Consider the following 15,320-nt stretch of genomic DNA (forward strand, 5'->3'; position numbering starts at 1 on the left):
CTTACGAGAGATAAGCAGAAGACAGACACACAGGGAGAAGTGGGTGGGGAGGCCATGTGAAGAGAGAAGCATGATTGGAGTTATGGAGCCACAAGCCAAGGAGTGACTAAGCCATTAGAGGCTGTAACAGGCAAGGGAGGACTTTTCCCTAGAGCCTTCAGAGGGAATATGACCCTGCCAACACCTTAATTTCAAATTTGTGGCCTTCAGAGCTGTGAAATAAATTTCTGTTGTTTCAGATCACCGTGTTTGTGGTAATTTGTTATGGCAGTCCTAGGAAATGAATATACTTGGCTTTTCCCTCTTACTTAGGATGAATCTAGGCCAGCTTCCCCTAGATATCTATCTTTTACACTCAGGGAATCCAAAGTTATACAGATGAAACAAACTAAGAAGTCAAAATAAATGCCAAACATCGTCTATCTCAAAGCCAAACATATTTTTGGATATCAGATATGACTATATCATTTGTACTGCTGCCTCTATTAGCAAGGATAATGAGGCGTGAACTCTACGGAGAGACTAAATATTGCAGGAAATGGTTTGAAGTTATTTGAAAGAAACACTATCCTTTTTTTTAACCACTAGGTTACACTATCCTTTGCTATCATTACCCTGAATCATTCTATTTTGTGCATCCTATAATTTTAACACAGATAGTGATTCATCCTATATAACTGTTCCTGAGAGCAAATCTATGATTTTTAGTTAGACTTTTCAAAAAAAGGTATGCAAATATAAAGATGAGCTTATTTATTTTAATAATAAATGATGACTTCGAACCTTTTATGTTGGACTTACAGATGCTGTCAGATCTGTTCTGTGAAACAAAGCAATATAACGAAAGCTATTCTACAGAAATGATCCTGTGGTATTATACAAATACATGTATAACCTCCATGATTTCATTAATTTTTTCCAAAGGTTTTCACAAAGGTCAGAAGAGGGATTATTTTAAACAAACAAAATTATATAAGTAAACAAGCAAGGAGATGAATGTTCTTTTAAAAAGTTATGTGGATCAGGAAAATGAAATAAAAGGCATCCCTGTTGGAAAGGAAGAAGTAAAATCATTTCTATTTGCAGGCTGCATGATCTTATATTAGAAAATCTTAAGAAAACCACCAAAAAGTGTTGAATAAGCAATACTGTGTTTATAAAACCCGAGTCAAGGCTTTGGAGAAATTTAAAAATCACAAATTGCAGTACTCAATGGTGAAATATTGCTCTTTACAGCATCGAACCTTGCTTGCTTCTATCACCAGTCACATCCACAACTGGGTATTGTTTTTGCTTTGGCTCCATCCCTTCATTCTTTCTGGAGTTATTTCTCCACTGATCTCCAGTAGCATACTGGGCACCTACCGACCTGGGGAATTCCTCATTCAGTATCCTATCATTTTGCCTTTTGATACTGTTCATGGGGTTCTCAAGGCAAGTATACTGAAGTGGTTTGCCATTCCCTTTTCCAGTGGACCACATTCTGTCAGACCTCTCTACCATGACCCGCCCGTCTTGGGTGGCCCCACATGGCATGGCTTAGGTTCATTGAGTTAGACAAGGCTGTGGTCTGTGTGATCAGATAGACTAGCTTTCTGTGATTATGATTTCAGTGTGTCTGCCTTCTGATGCCCTCTTGCAATACCTACCGTCTTATTTGGGTTTCTCTTACCTTGGTTGTGGGGTATCACTGGGTACCACTTATCTTGGAAGTGGTCAAAGAGGAGATGGTAAGAGTGAACATCGACATTCTAGGAATCAGTGAACTAAAATGGACTGGAATGGGTGAATTTAACTCAGACGACCATTATATCTACTACTGTGGGCAGGAATCCTTTAGAAGAAATGAAGTAGCCATCATGGTCAACAAAAGAGTCCGAAATGCAGTACTTGGATGCAATCTCAAAAATGACTGAATGATCTCTGTTCGTTTCCAAGGCAAACCATTCAATATTACAGTAATCCAAGCCTATGCCCCAACCAGTAATGCTGAAGAAGCCGAAGTTGAACGGTTCTATGAAGACCTACAAGATCTTTTAGAACTAACACCCAAAAAAGATGTCCTTTTCATTATAGGGGACTGGAATGCAAAAGTAGGAAGTCAAGAAACACCTGGAGTAACAGGCAAATTTGGCCTTGGAGCATGGAATGAAGCAGGGCAAAGGCTCATAGAGTTTTGCCAAGAGAACGCACTGGTCATAGCAAACACCCTCTTCCAACAACTCAAGAGAAGACTCTACAGGTGGACATCACCAGATGGTCAACACCAAAATCAGATTGATTATATTCTTTGCAGCCAAAGATGGAGAAGCTCTATACAGTTAGCAAAAACAAGACCAGGAGCTGACTGTGGCTTAGATCATGAACTCCTTATTGCCAAATTCAGACTGAAATTGAAGAAAGTAGGGAAAACCACTAGACCATTCAGATATGACCTAAATCAAATCCCTTATGATTATACAGTGGAAGTGAGAAATAGATTTATGGGACTAGATCTGATAGATAGAGTGCCTGATGAACTATGGACTGAGGTTTGTGACACTGTATAGGAGACAGGGACCAAGACCATTCCCATGGCAAAAAAAAGCAAAAAAGCAAAATGGCTGTCTGAGGAGGCCTTACAAATAGCTGTGAAAAGAAGAGAAGCGAAAAGCAAAGGAGAAAAGGAAAGATATAAGCATCTGAATGCAGAGTTCCAAAGAATAGCAAGGAGAGATAAGAAAGCCTTCCTGAGTGATCAATGCAAAGAAATAGAGGAAAACAACAGAATAGGAAAGACAAGAGATTTCTTCAAGAAAACTAGATACACCAAGGGAACATTTCATGCAAAGATGGGCTTGATAAAGGACAGAAATGGTACGGACCTAACAGAAGCAGAAGATATTAAGAAGAGGTGACAAGAATACACAGAAGAACTGTACAAAAAAGATCTTCATGACCAAGATAATCACAATGGTGTGATCACACCTAGAGCCAGACATCTTGGAATGTGAAGTCAAGTGTGCCTTAGAAAGCATCACTATGAACAAAGCTAGTGGAGGTGATGGAATTCCAGTTGAGCTATTTCAAATCCTGAAAGATGATGCTGTGAAAGTGCTGACCTCAATATGCCAGCAAATTTGGAAAACTCAGCAGTGGCCACAGGACTGGAAAAGATCAGTCTTCATTACAATCCCAAAGAAAGGCAATGTCAAAGAATGCTCAAACTACCACACAATTGCACTCATCTCAAACGCTAGTAGAGTCATGCCCCAAATTCTCCAAGCCAGGTTTCAGCAATACGTGAACTGTGAACTTCCAGATGTTCAAGCTGGTTTTAGAAAAGGCAGAGGCACCAGAGATCAAATTGCCAACATCCGCTGGATCATGGAGAAAGCAAGAGAGTTCCAGAAAAACATCTATTTCTGCTTCATTGACTACGTCAAAGCCTTTGACTGTGTGGATCACAATAAACTGTGGAACGTCCTGAAAGAGATGGGAATTCCAGACCACCTGATCTGCCTCTTGAGAAACCTGTATGCAGGTCAGGAAGCAACAGTTAGAACTGGACATGGAACAACAGACTGGTTCCAAATAGGAAAAGGAGTACGTCAAGGTTGTATATTGTCACCCTGCTTATTTAACTTATATGCAGAGTACATCATGAGGAATGCTGAGCTGGAAGAAGCACAAGCTGGAATCAAGATTGCTGGGAGAAATATCAATAACCTCAGATATGCAGATGATACCACCCTTATGGCAGAAAGTGACGAGGAACTAAACAGCCTCTTGATGAAAGTGAAAGAGGAGAGTGAAAAAGTTGGCTTGAAGCTCAACATTCAGAAAATTAAGTTCATGGCATCTGGTCCTATCACTTCATGGGAAATAGATGGGAAACAGTGGAAACAGTGTCAGACTTTATTTTTTTGGGCTCCAAAATCACTGCAGATGCTGATTGCAGCCATGAAACTAAAAGACGCTTTCTCCTTGGAAGGAAGGTTATGACCAACCTTGATAGCATATTGAAAAGCAGAGACATTACTTTGCCAACCAAGGTCCGTCTAGTCAAGGCTATGGTTTTTCCCGTGGTCATATATGGATGTGAGAGTTGGACTGTGAAGAAAGCTGATCGCCGAAGAATTGATGCTTTTGAACTGTGGTGTTGGAGAAGACTCTTGAGAGTCCCTTGGACTGCAAGGAGATCCAACCAGTCCATTCTAAAGGAGATCAGTCCTGGGTGTTCATTGGAAGGATTGATGCTAAAGCTGAAACTCCAATACTTTGGCCACCTCATGCGAAGAGTTGACTCACTGGAAAAGACTCTGATGCTGGGAAGGATTGGGGGCGGGACGAAAAGGGGCCGACAAAGAATGAGATGGCTGGATGGTATCACCGACTAGATGGACATGAGTTTGAGTGAACTCTGGGAGTTGGTGATGGACAGGGAGGCCTGGCATGCTGTGATTCATGGGGTCGCAAAGAGTCAGACACGACTGAGCGACTGAACTGAACTGAACTGAATGGTGAAATAAAAACACTGTCAGATAAACCAGAAGCTAAGGGAATCACTGCCAGAAGATATGTACCATAAAGAATGATAAAGGAAGTTTTTCAAATTGATAGTGATATCAGATAAAAATTTAGATATTTAGGAACAAAGGAAAAACACTCAAATTGGTAAGTATGAATAAATGTGGCTAAGTATAAAATTTTTTGTTAATTTACTAAAAATATAATTGTTGAAAACAAAAATCCTAACATTATATGACAGTTACTATAACATATAAGGTGGAAATATAATATGGCAACAATAGCATGAAAGGTGGGGTGACAGTAAATGGAACTATATGAAAGCAAGGTTCTTACAATTAACTTGAAGCAGTACAATACTAACTTTAAGTAAACCATGAAAAATTACAATTTCTAGAGAAATCACTAAAATATAAAATGCAAAAAGGTAGAGCTAAAAGGCCTCTTGACCCAACTCTATTTCTAGAAGAGATAAACCTTAAATACACAGACAGGTTTAACACAAAAAGAATAGAGGAGGACAAACCACACAAAGAATAACTACCCAAAGACCTGTGCTGTGCTGTGTTGTGCTTAGTCACTCAGTCGTGCCCGACTCTTTGCAACCCCATGGACAGAGGAGCCTGGTAGGCTCCAGTCCATGGGGATTCTCCAGGCAAGAATACTAGAGAGGGTTGCCATGTCCTCCTCCAGGAAATTTTCTCAACCCAGGGATTGAACCCAGGTCTCCCACACTGCAGGTAGATTTTTTATCATCTGAGCTACCAGGGAAGCCCAAGCATACTGCAGTGGGTAGCCTATCCCTTCTCCAGGGGATCTTCCTGACCCAGAAATTGAACTGGGGTCTCCAGCATTGCAGGCAGATTCTTTAACCAGCTGAGCTGCCAGGGAAGCCCACTCAAAGAGCTAGAGTAATTAAATCAATACCAGACAAAATAGACTTCAAGAAAATGTATGTTACTAAACATAAAGGGGGAATATTTCATAATGATAAAATGGTTAATTCATCAGAAAACACAGTAATCATAATCATTAAATATGTATGTACTTAATAATAGAGCTCAAAATTCATGAAGTAAAGATTGACATCATTTAAAGGGAAAAACAGACAAATTCATACATCATATTTGGAGATTTTAACATTTCAGTCTCACGAACTAAGAGCAACTAGACAAAAAAATCAGTTAGGACATATAAGATCTGAACACTATCAACCCACTTTGACCTGACATTTTTGTAATGTCAAAAGAATGCACATTTTGTAATGTCACATTTTGTAATGTAATGCACATTTTGTAATGTCAAAAGAATGCACACTCTTTTCCAATGTATATGAAACATTCATCAAAAAAAAAAAAAAAAACCTGACCAAATTCTAGGTCATAAAACAAGCTCTCAGTCCATTTTAATGAACTGAAATTTTTACAGTGTATTCTGACCACAATAGAATTAAATTAGAAATAAAAAACAAGATTATATCTAGAAAAATAAAATACTTGGAAATGAAAAACAACCTATCTTTAAATAATATGTAATACACCACAGAAATCATGCAGAAAATCATATAATATTTCAAACAGAATGATGATGAAAATATAGCATATCAAAATTTGTGGGATATAGATAAAGCAATGTTTAGAATGAAATTTATGGCCTCCAAAGATTATCTTAGAAAAGACAGGTAAAGTTCCATGCTAAGAAACTAAAAAAAGAAAAGCAGAGTATGCATACTGAAAAATAAGTAGAAGGAAGGAAATAATAAAGATATGAGAAGAAATAATGCAAAAGAAAAAACCAGAAAATTAATAAAGTAAAAAATTGATCCTTTGAAAAAATTAAAATTGCTAACCCTCTAGGTAGATTAAATAAGGAAAAAAAAGAAGAGAAGATACAGTTCACCAATGTCAGGAATAAAGGCTAGATTTCAGATTTTAAAGATTTTATAGATATCAAAAGGATAATGATAGAATATTATGAACAACTTTAGGTAAATAAATAACATACAAAATGGGCAGATTTCTAAAAAAAGACAACTTATTAAAATTCACACAAGATAAAACAAACTCGGAATGCCTATGTATTTATTTAAAAAATTATCAAAACTTCCTCACAAAGAAAACTGCAGGCCCAGATAGTTTCGTTGGTGAATTTTATCAAAAAATTAAAAATGAAAGAACAGTATATGTATGTGATTATATATGTGTGTGTGTTTGTTTGTATATATATATATATATATTTACAAATTCTTACTGAAAATAAAGAAGAAAAAACTCCCTAACTTATTTTATGAGGACAGTATAGTCTATTACAAAATCTGAAAAGATATTACAAAAAATAAAATTACAGATCAACATTTCTCAATATTTAACAAAATGTTAGAAATAAACTTTTAGTGTTAGTCACTCAGGCGTGTCCGACTCTGCAACCCCATGGACTGCAGCCCACCAGGCTCCTCTGTCCATGAGATTTTCCAGGCAAGGATACTGGAGTGGGTTGCCATTTCCTTCTCCAGGGATCTTCCCAACCCAGGGATCGAACCCCGGTCTCCTGCACTGCAGGCAGATCCTTTACCGACTGAGCTAAACTTAGTAATATATAAAAAGTCTAATACATAATCATCAAGTTGGGTTTATTTCAGGACAATAAGGGATAATCAATGTAACTACCATATTAAGAAAATAAAGGAGAGAAGCCACATAATCATTCCTCTCTCTATATACAGAAAAAGTTTTTGACAAAATTCAACAGTCACTGATGACAAAATCTTTTTTTAAATTAGGAAGAAAAAGGAATTTCCTTAATCCAGTAACGGGCACCTATGAACAGTCTAATCTGATATCCATCTTAATTGTAAAATATTGAATTTTTTCCCCCTAAAACTGGGAAGATATGGAACAAAAGACTGGCTCCAAATAGGAAAAGGAGTACGTCAAGGTTGTATATTGTCACCCTGCTTATTTAACTTATATGAGGAATGCTGGACTGGAAGAAGCACAAGCTGGAATCAAGATTGCTGGGAAAAATATCAATAACCTCAGATATGCAGATGACACCACCCTTATGGCAGAAAGTGAAGAGGAACTCCAAAGCCTCTTGATGAAAGTGAAAGAGGAGAGTGAAAAGGTTGGCTTGAAGCTCAACATTCAGAAAACAAAGATCATGGCATCTGGTCCCATCAATTCATGGGAAATAGATGGGGTAACGGTGGAAACAGTGTCAGACTTTATTTTTTTGGGCTCCAAAATCACCGCGGATGCTGACTGCAGCCATGAAATTAAAAGACGCTTACTTCTTGGAAGGAAAGTTATGACCAACCTAGATAGTATATTAAAAAGCAGAGACATTACTTTGCCAACCAAGGTCCGTCTAGTCAAGGCTATGGTTTTTCCAGTGATCTGTATGGATGTGAGAGTTGGACTGTGAAGAAAGCTGATCGCCGAAGAATTGATGCTTTTGAACTGTGGTGCTGGAGAAGACTCTTGAGAGTCCCTTGGACTGCAAGGAGATCCAACCAGTCCATTCTAAAGGAGATCAATCCTAGGTGTTCACTGGAAGGACTGATGCTACAGCTGAAACTCCAATACTTTGGCCACCTCATGCGATGAGTTGACTCACTGGAAAAGAGTCTGATGCTGGGAGGGATTGGGGATGGGAGGAGACGGGGCCGACAAAGAATGAGATGGCTGGATGGCATCAATGACTCGATAGATATGAGTTTGAGTGAACTCCAGGAGTTGGTGATGGACAGGGAGGCCTGGTGTGCTGTGATTCATGGGGTCGCAAAGAGTCGGACACGACTGAGTGACTGAACTGAACTGAATTGAACTGAAAAGTAGGAAGAAGCCGACGATACCCACACTCATCACCTGCAATCAACACTGTACTGGTGGTTAAAGCAAGTGCAGTAAGGCAAGGAAAATAAAGGAATAAATATAAAAAAAGAAGTGAAACTATCTCTGTTTGCAGCTGACATTACTACTTACACAGAAAAACCTAAGGAATTCACAGATTACCTAGAAGAATGAGCAATTTAGCAAGACTACAGAATGCAGTATTAATAAACAAAAATCAATTATATTTTATAATAGCAAATAACTGGAAATGAAATAAAAATTCAATTTTAATAGCATTAAGACCATAAAATATGCATAACTTTTAAAAAATTATGTGTAAGACCTGTATATTTAAAACTACAAACTACTGATGACAGAAATGAAATAAGACCTATAAAGATGGAGAGTGATAACATGCTCATGAACTAGAAGGCTCATATTTCACTAGGATGTCATTTCTCCCCAAATTAATGTATATATTCGATGTTATTGTAATCACAATCCTACCTCTTTTTTATGGAGAAAGTGACAAACTGATGTTAAAATTTATATGGAAATAAAAGGACCTAAAACAGCTAAAGCAATTTTGAAAAAGAAGAATCCAGTTGGGAGAATTTATAATACATGACACTTCAAGAATTTCTATAAAGCAGATATAAGGTAATCAAGACAGTGAATATGGGTATAAAGTGAAAGTGAAAGTTAAAATCACTTAGTTGTGTCCGACTCTTTGAGACCCCAAGCTCTATATAGTCCATGGAATTCTCCAGGCCAGTATACTGGAGTGAGTAGCCTTTCCCTTCTCCAGGGAATCTTCCCAACCCAGGGATCAAAGCCAGGTCTCTTGCATTGTGGGTGGATTCTTTAGCAGCTAAGCCACAAGGGAAATTCAAGAATACTGGAGTGGGTAGCCTATCCCTTCTCAGCAGATCTTCCCAACCCAGGAATCGAACCAGGGTCTTCTGCATTGCAGGCAGATTCTTTACCAACTGAGCTATCAGGGAAGCCCACTGGTATATAGATGTATAGATCTCCATTTAAAAGGTCATCTGATTTTTGATACAGGTGCCAAAACAAACTAATGGAGGGTTTTTTCAACAAATAGTGCTGGTAGAACTGAATATCCATGTGGAAAAAAAGGAATCTTGACTTTTATTTCACACCATATTTAGAAATTATTTTCTGAATATGGATTACATATGAAATACAAGAGTTAAAACATTAAAGCTTCTAGAAGAAAATATAGGAGAATATCTTAACAGTTTGGTGGGCTTCCCAGGTGGTGCTAGTGGTAAAGAATGCCTGCCTATGCAGGAGACACAAGGGACTCAGGTCTGATCCCTGGGTTGGGAAGATCCCCTGGACTAGGAAATGGCACCTTATTCCAGTATTCTTGCCTGGAAAATTCCATGGGCAGAGGAGTCTGGAGGGCTACTGCCCATGGGGCCGCAAAGAGTCGGACACAAATGAGCAATCGAGCACAAAGGTTTATTAGGATGAGAAAGTAATAACCAAAAAAAATTTGATAAATTAAACTTTATTAAAAAGAATAATTTCTACTACTCAAAAGACCTCATGAAAAAGTGAACAGGCAAGCGAAGACTAGGAAACTATTCACAAAAAATATATATCTGATATAGGATTTGTATTAGAACATAATAAGAACTTCCACAATTCAATAAGACAAGCAACTTATAAAAATGGGAAAAAGATCTGAACAGACACTTCACCAAAGAAGGTATCTGAATGATGAGAACACAAAAAGCTGCTCAATAGCAGAAGTCATCAGGGAAGTACAAATTAAAAATACAATGAGACACTTTAATGTACATTCCAGAATCACAAAAATAAAAGATACATTGTGAAAAAGTGTCTGAAAGCTATTTTTTTTTAATAAAAGAAATATTCACCTTTCTCTGGACTCAGCAATATACTCCTAGGTATTTATCCAAGAAAAATGAAAATATATATCCTCAAAAAGATTAACACAAGAATGTTCATAGTGGCTTGATTCAAGATAGCCAATAACTAGTAACAGCTAAGGTACCCAAAAGAAGAAAGGATAAACAAATTTTGGAATAGTCATACAATAGATTACTATTCATAAAAAAGGAACAAAACAAACTACTGTATGCAGAACAACAAGGGTGGATCTCAAAAACAGACAGAAACTGAGTGTTCATGGTATAATTCCATTTGTATGAAGTTCTAGAACAAACACAATTAATCTATGGTGGAAAAATATACAGAATTAAGGTTGCTTCTTGATAACTAGGGGCAGAAATTAACTGTAAAAGGGCATAAGGGAACTGTAAACAACTACTGAACTTCAGTTAATATTCATGCTGAAGTACTTAGGAGTGAAGTACACTTAGGTCTCTAACACACTTTGCATCAAAAAAAAATGAGGGACTGATAAACAGAAGGATGAATATATGCAAAGATATCAGAGAAATACAGCAAAATGTTAATTGAGCTGGACATATGGATGTTCTCTGAATAATTAAACTGTTGTGTATGTTTGAAGTTTTTCATAATATTGGGAAAAACTGTTTGCAATTGCTCTGCTCTCTCCCATTGCCTGCACAAACTGGAGCTGAATTTGTATGAAGTAAGAGTTGACTCACTGGAAAAGACTCTGATCCTGGGAAGGATTGGGGGCGGGAGGAGAAGGGGATGACAGAGAATGAGATGGCTGGATGGCATCACTGACTCGATGGATATGAGTTTGAGTGAACTCCGGGAGTTGGTGATGGACAGGGAGGCCTGGCGTGCTGTGATTCATGGGGTCGCAAAGAGTCAGACACGACTGAGTGACTGAACTGAACTGAACTGAAGCCAGTGGAGGTGCTATTCTCAGACTCATGATTTTATCTTTAAAGAAAAACACAAAAACTAACACGAAAAAGAAACCAAACTATTCCTTCCCAACAAAGAATGAATTAAAATGAACAGCAACTTTAGCTTCACATTATATATGTCATGACTCTGGCTCTGATAAGAGAACTTCCAATTTCATGCATTGGTCCTCAGCTTAGATGCGTTTCTAAGACTAATCATTTAAAGATGGGCATCTGCCTTGACTATAGTGTTTAGCTCAAGAAAATGTATTTGCTGAACTTGGCCTCTCAGGGTGAAATGCAAGGCCATGCAATGTCAACAAAACAAAGCAAATCAAAAACAATGTCAAGAAGAATTCACATATTTCTGTTAAGGAAGGGTAGTCACCTAATGGATTACAGATTCACTGTATATAGCTTCAAAAAAACACTTTTGGGTTTCATTACCTTTATCAAGAGACGCCCCAGCCATATGGTAAAAGCTCAATGCAGTGTCTACATCATTAATATTCTTTAGGAAAGTAAAGAAGTTCTCCACTTCCTGAAATGTCAGCCCCTGAAAGAAGAAAAACAGTAAGGTAAAGCAGGAACCTGTGCAAAAAGCAGCATAAAATGCAGAAGACTAGGCAGTTACTCATGCCTATAAATCAGAAATTTATGCTATGTCTGGAACAGAGACTCAACAAATTACTCAAGGAATGTCAAATTTACAAACAACAGGGGAACAAAACATGCTAGCTAACTGCTTTCCCCTCATATGTAAAATCTAACATGAAGCTGTTTACAGTGATGGCTGGAGACCTTTAATCAAAATATTTCTAACTATATCCTCCAATTAGCCACAGTATCTGTTGTGACACTCCCTAAATGAGCTGTAGCCACTTGATTTGTTATACATCTTAACAAGTAAGACCCATTAGGACTTTCATTTTAATAACCTACTCAATAGGCCAGTCAAACTTTTTTGAGGCTTAAGCTAATTAAAGAATCACCAAAGTCAGTGATATACATGGGAATAGTTTCAGAATTTAGCAGAACCCAAGCAACTGGGAAAGTTGTTCATTATACCAATTTAAAAGCTACTAACGAAGCAATGAAGCAATTGGCCATGTAACTTTAATTTGATGAAATTTCTGTGAATGAGGAAATTCTTTTCAAAAGCTAGTCAAAGATTTGCTGATCTTTAATTCTATCTTTTATGATGGCTCAAGAGAGTAGTTGGATAAAGAGAGATTAGAGGGAGGAATATCTGTCCTATTTGCCTGCTTCCCATTTCTCACACATCATTCTGGGATGGAAATGAATACAATTTCAAAGAAGTGAGTAACACTGGGAAGACACTGAGGTTAATGCATTTTAATGAAGCATAAGGTCCTTAATGGACTCCAGATGTTGACAGGCTTCTACCCAGTACTGCTCCTCTTTCGATTTCCATTTCCCCAAACTATAGAGCCTGGTCTTCCCAGGTGGCACAATGGTAAAGAATCCACTTGCCAGGAGACGCAGGAGACAAGGGTTCTATCCCTGGGTTGGAAAGATCCCCTGGAGTAGGAAAAGGCAACCCGCCCTAGTATTCTTGCCTGGAAAATTCCTTGGGCAGAGGAGCCAGGTGGGCTACAGTCCATGGAGTTGCACAGAGTTGGACATGACTAAGCATGCACGCAAACTACAGAGCCTAGGAATTTATAGCTGTAACTCAGTAAAAAGGAAACCTTTAAATATAGACTACAGTACTTTCCTGGTACTGTAGTACCAGGAAATTGGCCAATTATATCTTTATCAATCTAACTAAGAGCTAAAATACTGTATGATTATGTCATATAATCTTCTTAGTTTTTCCCTTTCAGTTCAGTTCAGTCACTCAGTCATGTCCAACTCCTTGCGACAACATGGACAGCAGCATGTCAGGCTTCCCTGTCCATCACCAACTCCCAGAGCTTGCTCAAACTCGAGTCCAACGAATTGGTGATGCCATCCAACCATCTCATCATCTGTCATCCCCTTCTCCTTCTGCTTTCAATATTTCCCAGCATCAGGGTCTTTTCTAAGAAGTCAGTCTTTCACATCAGGTGCCCAAAGTATTGGAGCTTCAGCTTCAGCATCAGTCCTTCCAATGACTGGTTTCCTTTAGGATGGACTGGTTTGATCTCCTTGCAGTCCAAGGGACTCTCAAGAGTTCAAAAGCATCAATTCTTTGGCACTCGGCTTTCTTTTATGGTCCAACTCTCACATCCATACATGACTACTGGAAAAACCACAGCTTTGACTAGATGACGTCTGTTGGCAAAGTAATGTCTCTGCTGTCTAGGTTAGTCATAGCTTTTCTTCTAAGGAGCAAGCCTTTTAATTTCATGGCTGCAGTCAACTCTTTTGGGGCCCAAGAAAATAAAGTCTCACTGTTTCCATTGCTTCCTCATCTATTTGCCATGAAGTGATGTGACCAGACGCCATGATTTTAGTTTATTGAATGCTAAGTTTTAAGCCAGTTTTTTCACTCTCCTCTTTCACTTTCATCAAGAAGCTCTTTAGTTCCTTTTCACTTTCTGCCATTAGAGTGGTGTCATCTGCATATCTGAGGTTATTGATATTTCTGCCGGCAATCTTAATTCCAGTTTGTGCTTCATCCAGCCTGGCATTTTGCATGATGCCACAGGGTGACAATATACAGCTTTGATGTACTCCTTTCCCAATATGGAACCAGTCCATTGTTCCATGTCTGGTTCTAACTGTTGCTTCTTGACCTGAATACAGATTTCTCAGGAGGCAGGTAAGGTGGTCTGGTATTTCTATTTTTTAAAAGAATTTTCTAGTTTATTGTGATCCACACAGTCAAAGGCTTTGGCATAGTCAATGAAGCAGAAGTAGATGTTTCTCTGGAACTCCCTTGTTTTTTCTATGATCCAACAAATGTTGGCAGTTTGATCTCTGGTTCCTCTGCCTTTTCTAAATCCAGCTTGAACATCTTAAGTTCTTGGTTCATATACTGTTGAAGCCTAGCATGGAGAATTTTGAGCACTATTTTGCTAGTGTGTGAGATGAGTGTAATTGTGTGGTAATTTGAACATTCTTTGGCACTGCCTTTCTTTGGGATTGGAATAAAAACTGACCTTTTCCAGTCCTGTGGTCACTTTTGCGTTTTCTAAATTTGCTGGCATATTGAGTGCAGAACTTTAAAGCATCATCTTTTAGGATCTGAAATAGCTCAGCTGGAATTCCATCACCTCCACTAGCTTTGTTCGTAGTGATGTTTCTAAGGCCCACTTGACTTTGTACTCCAGGATGTCTGGTTCTACGTGAGTGATCATACCATCATGATTATCTGGGTCATGAAGATCTTTTTTGTACAGTTCTTCTGTGTATTCTTGCCACCTCTTCTTAATATCTTCAGCTTCTGTTAGGTCCATACCGTTTCTGTCCTTTATTGTGCCCATCTTTGCAAGAATATTCCCTTGGTTTTTCCCCTTAGAATCACAGAATTTAAACATTTTAAAATTGTTGAATATGAGGATCGAATAGAAAGGTGTGTAAAACATAAACGTACAAATGAACAAACTCTGTAAAATGAAGTTTTACACCCATGAAAACTCAATTCAGGTCAAGAAGCAGACTACTGTCAGCATCCCAGGAGCCTCCCTCCCCTTCCCCAACAATGGCCCTTTACAGTCATGAGCCTCTTCTCCATGATAAAAACCATTCTGAATTTTAGGAGATCCATTTCCTTGCTTTTCATAAAAAATATATTTTCTATCTATTTATGCATCCTTTAACGTATGTTTTAGGAGTTTAAGTATATCTACTTTTGAATTTTATAAATGGAACCATGCAATATGTATTCTATTATATATGGTTTCTGTCTTTAAAATATATATATATACACACACATGTATATGGCCGCACCACCTGGCATGTAGGATCCTAGTTCCCTGAGCAGGGATTGAACCTGCATCCCCTGCACTAGAAGCATGGAGGCAAGCAATGAACTGCCAGGGAAGTCTCCGGCTTCTGTCTTTAACATTTTTTGATGTTTTTGTGTATGTCTGTAGTTCATTCACTTTTATTGCTGTAAGTATTCCATTGTGTGACTATTCTATTTGGGCTAGTTCCAGTTTTTGGAAATTATGAACAGTGGTCCATCTAT

The 15,320-nt window shown here is 38.1% G+C and overlaps 1 protein-coding gene across 5 annotated transcripts in view; it reads right to left on the reverse strand.

Moving 5' to 3' along the window:
* The window catches only part of MICU1 (mitochondrial calcium uptake 1), a 239,419-nt gene that overhangs the window by 19,728 nt on the left and 204,371 nt on the right, over positions 1-15,320 (reverse strand). For all 5 annotated transcript variants that reach the window (XM_055425497.2, XM_088841962.1, XM_088841958.1 and 2 more), the window contains one exon: positions 11,630-11,738. In XM_055425497.2, the coding sequence (XP_055281472.1) occupies positions 11,630-11,738 (109 nt within the window). The remainder of the gene's footprint in view (positions 1-11,629; positions 11,739-15,320) is intronic.

The sequence above is a fragment of the Moschus berezovskii genome, chromosome 12 (genome assembly GCF_049115385.1).
Source record: "Moschus berezovskii isolate FMDL1 chromosome 12, NW_MosBer_1.0, whole genome shotgun sequence".
Lineage (NCBI taxonomy): Eukaryota > Metazoa > Chordata > Mammalia > Artiodactyla > Moschidae > Moschus > Moschus berezovskii.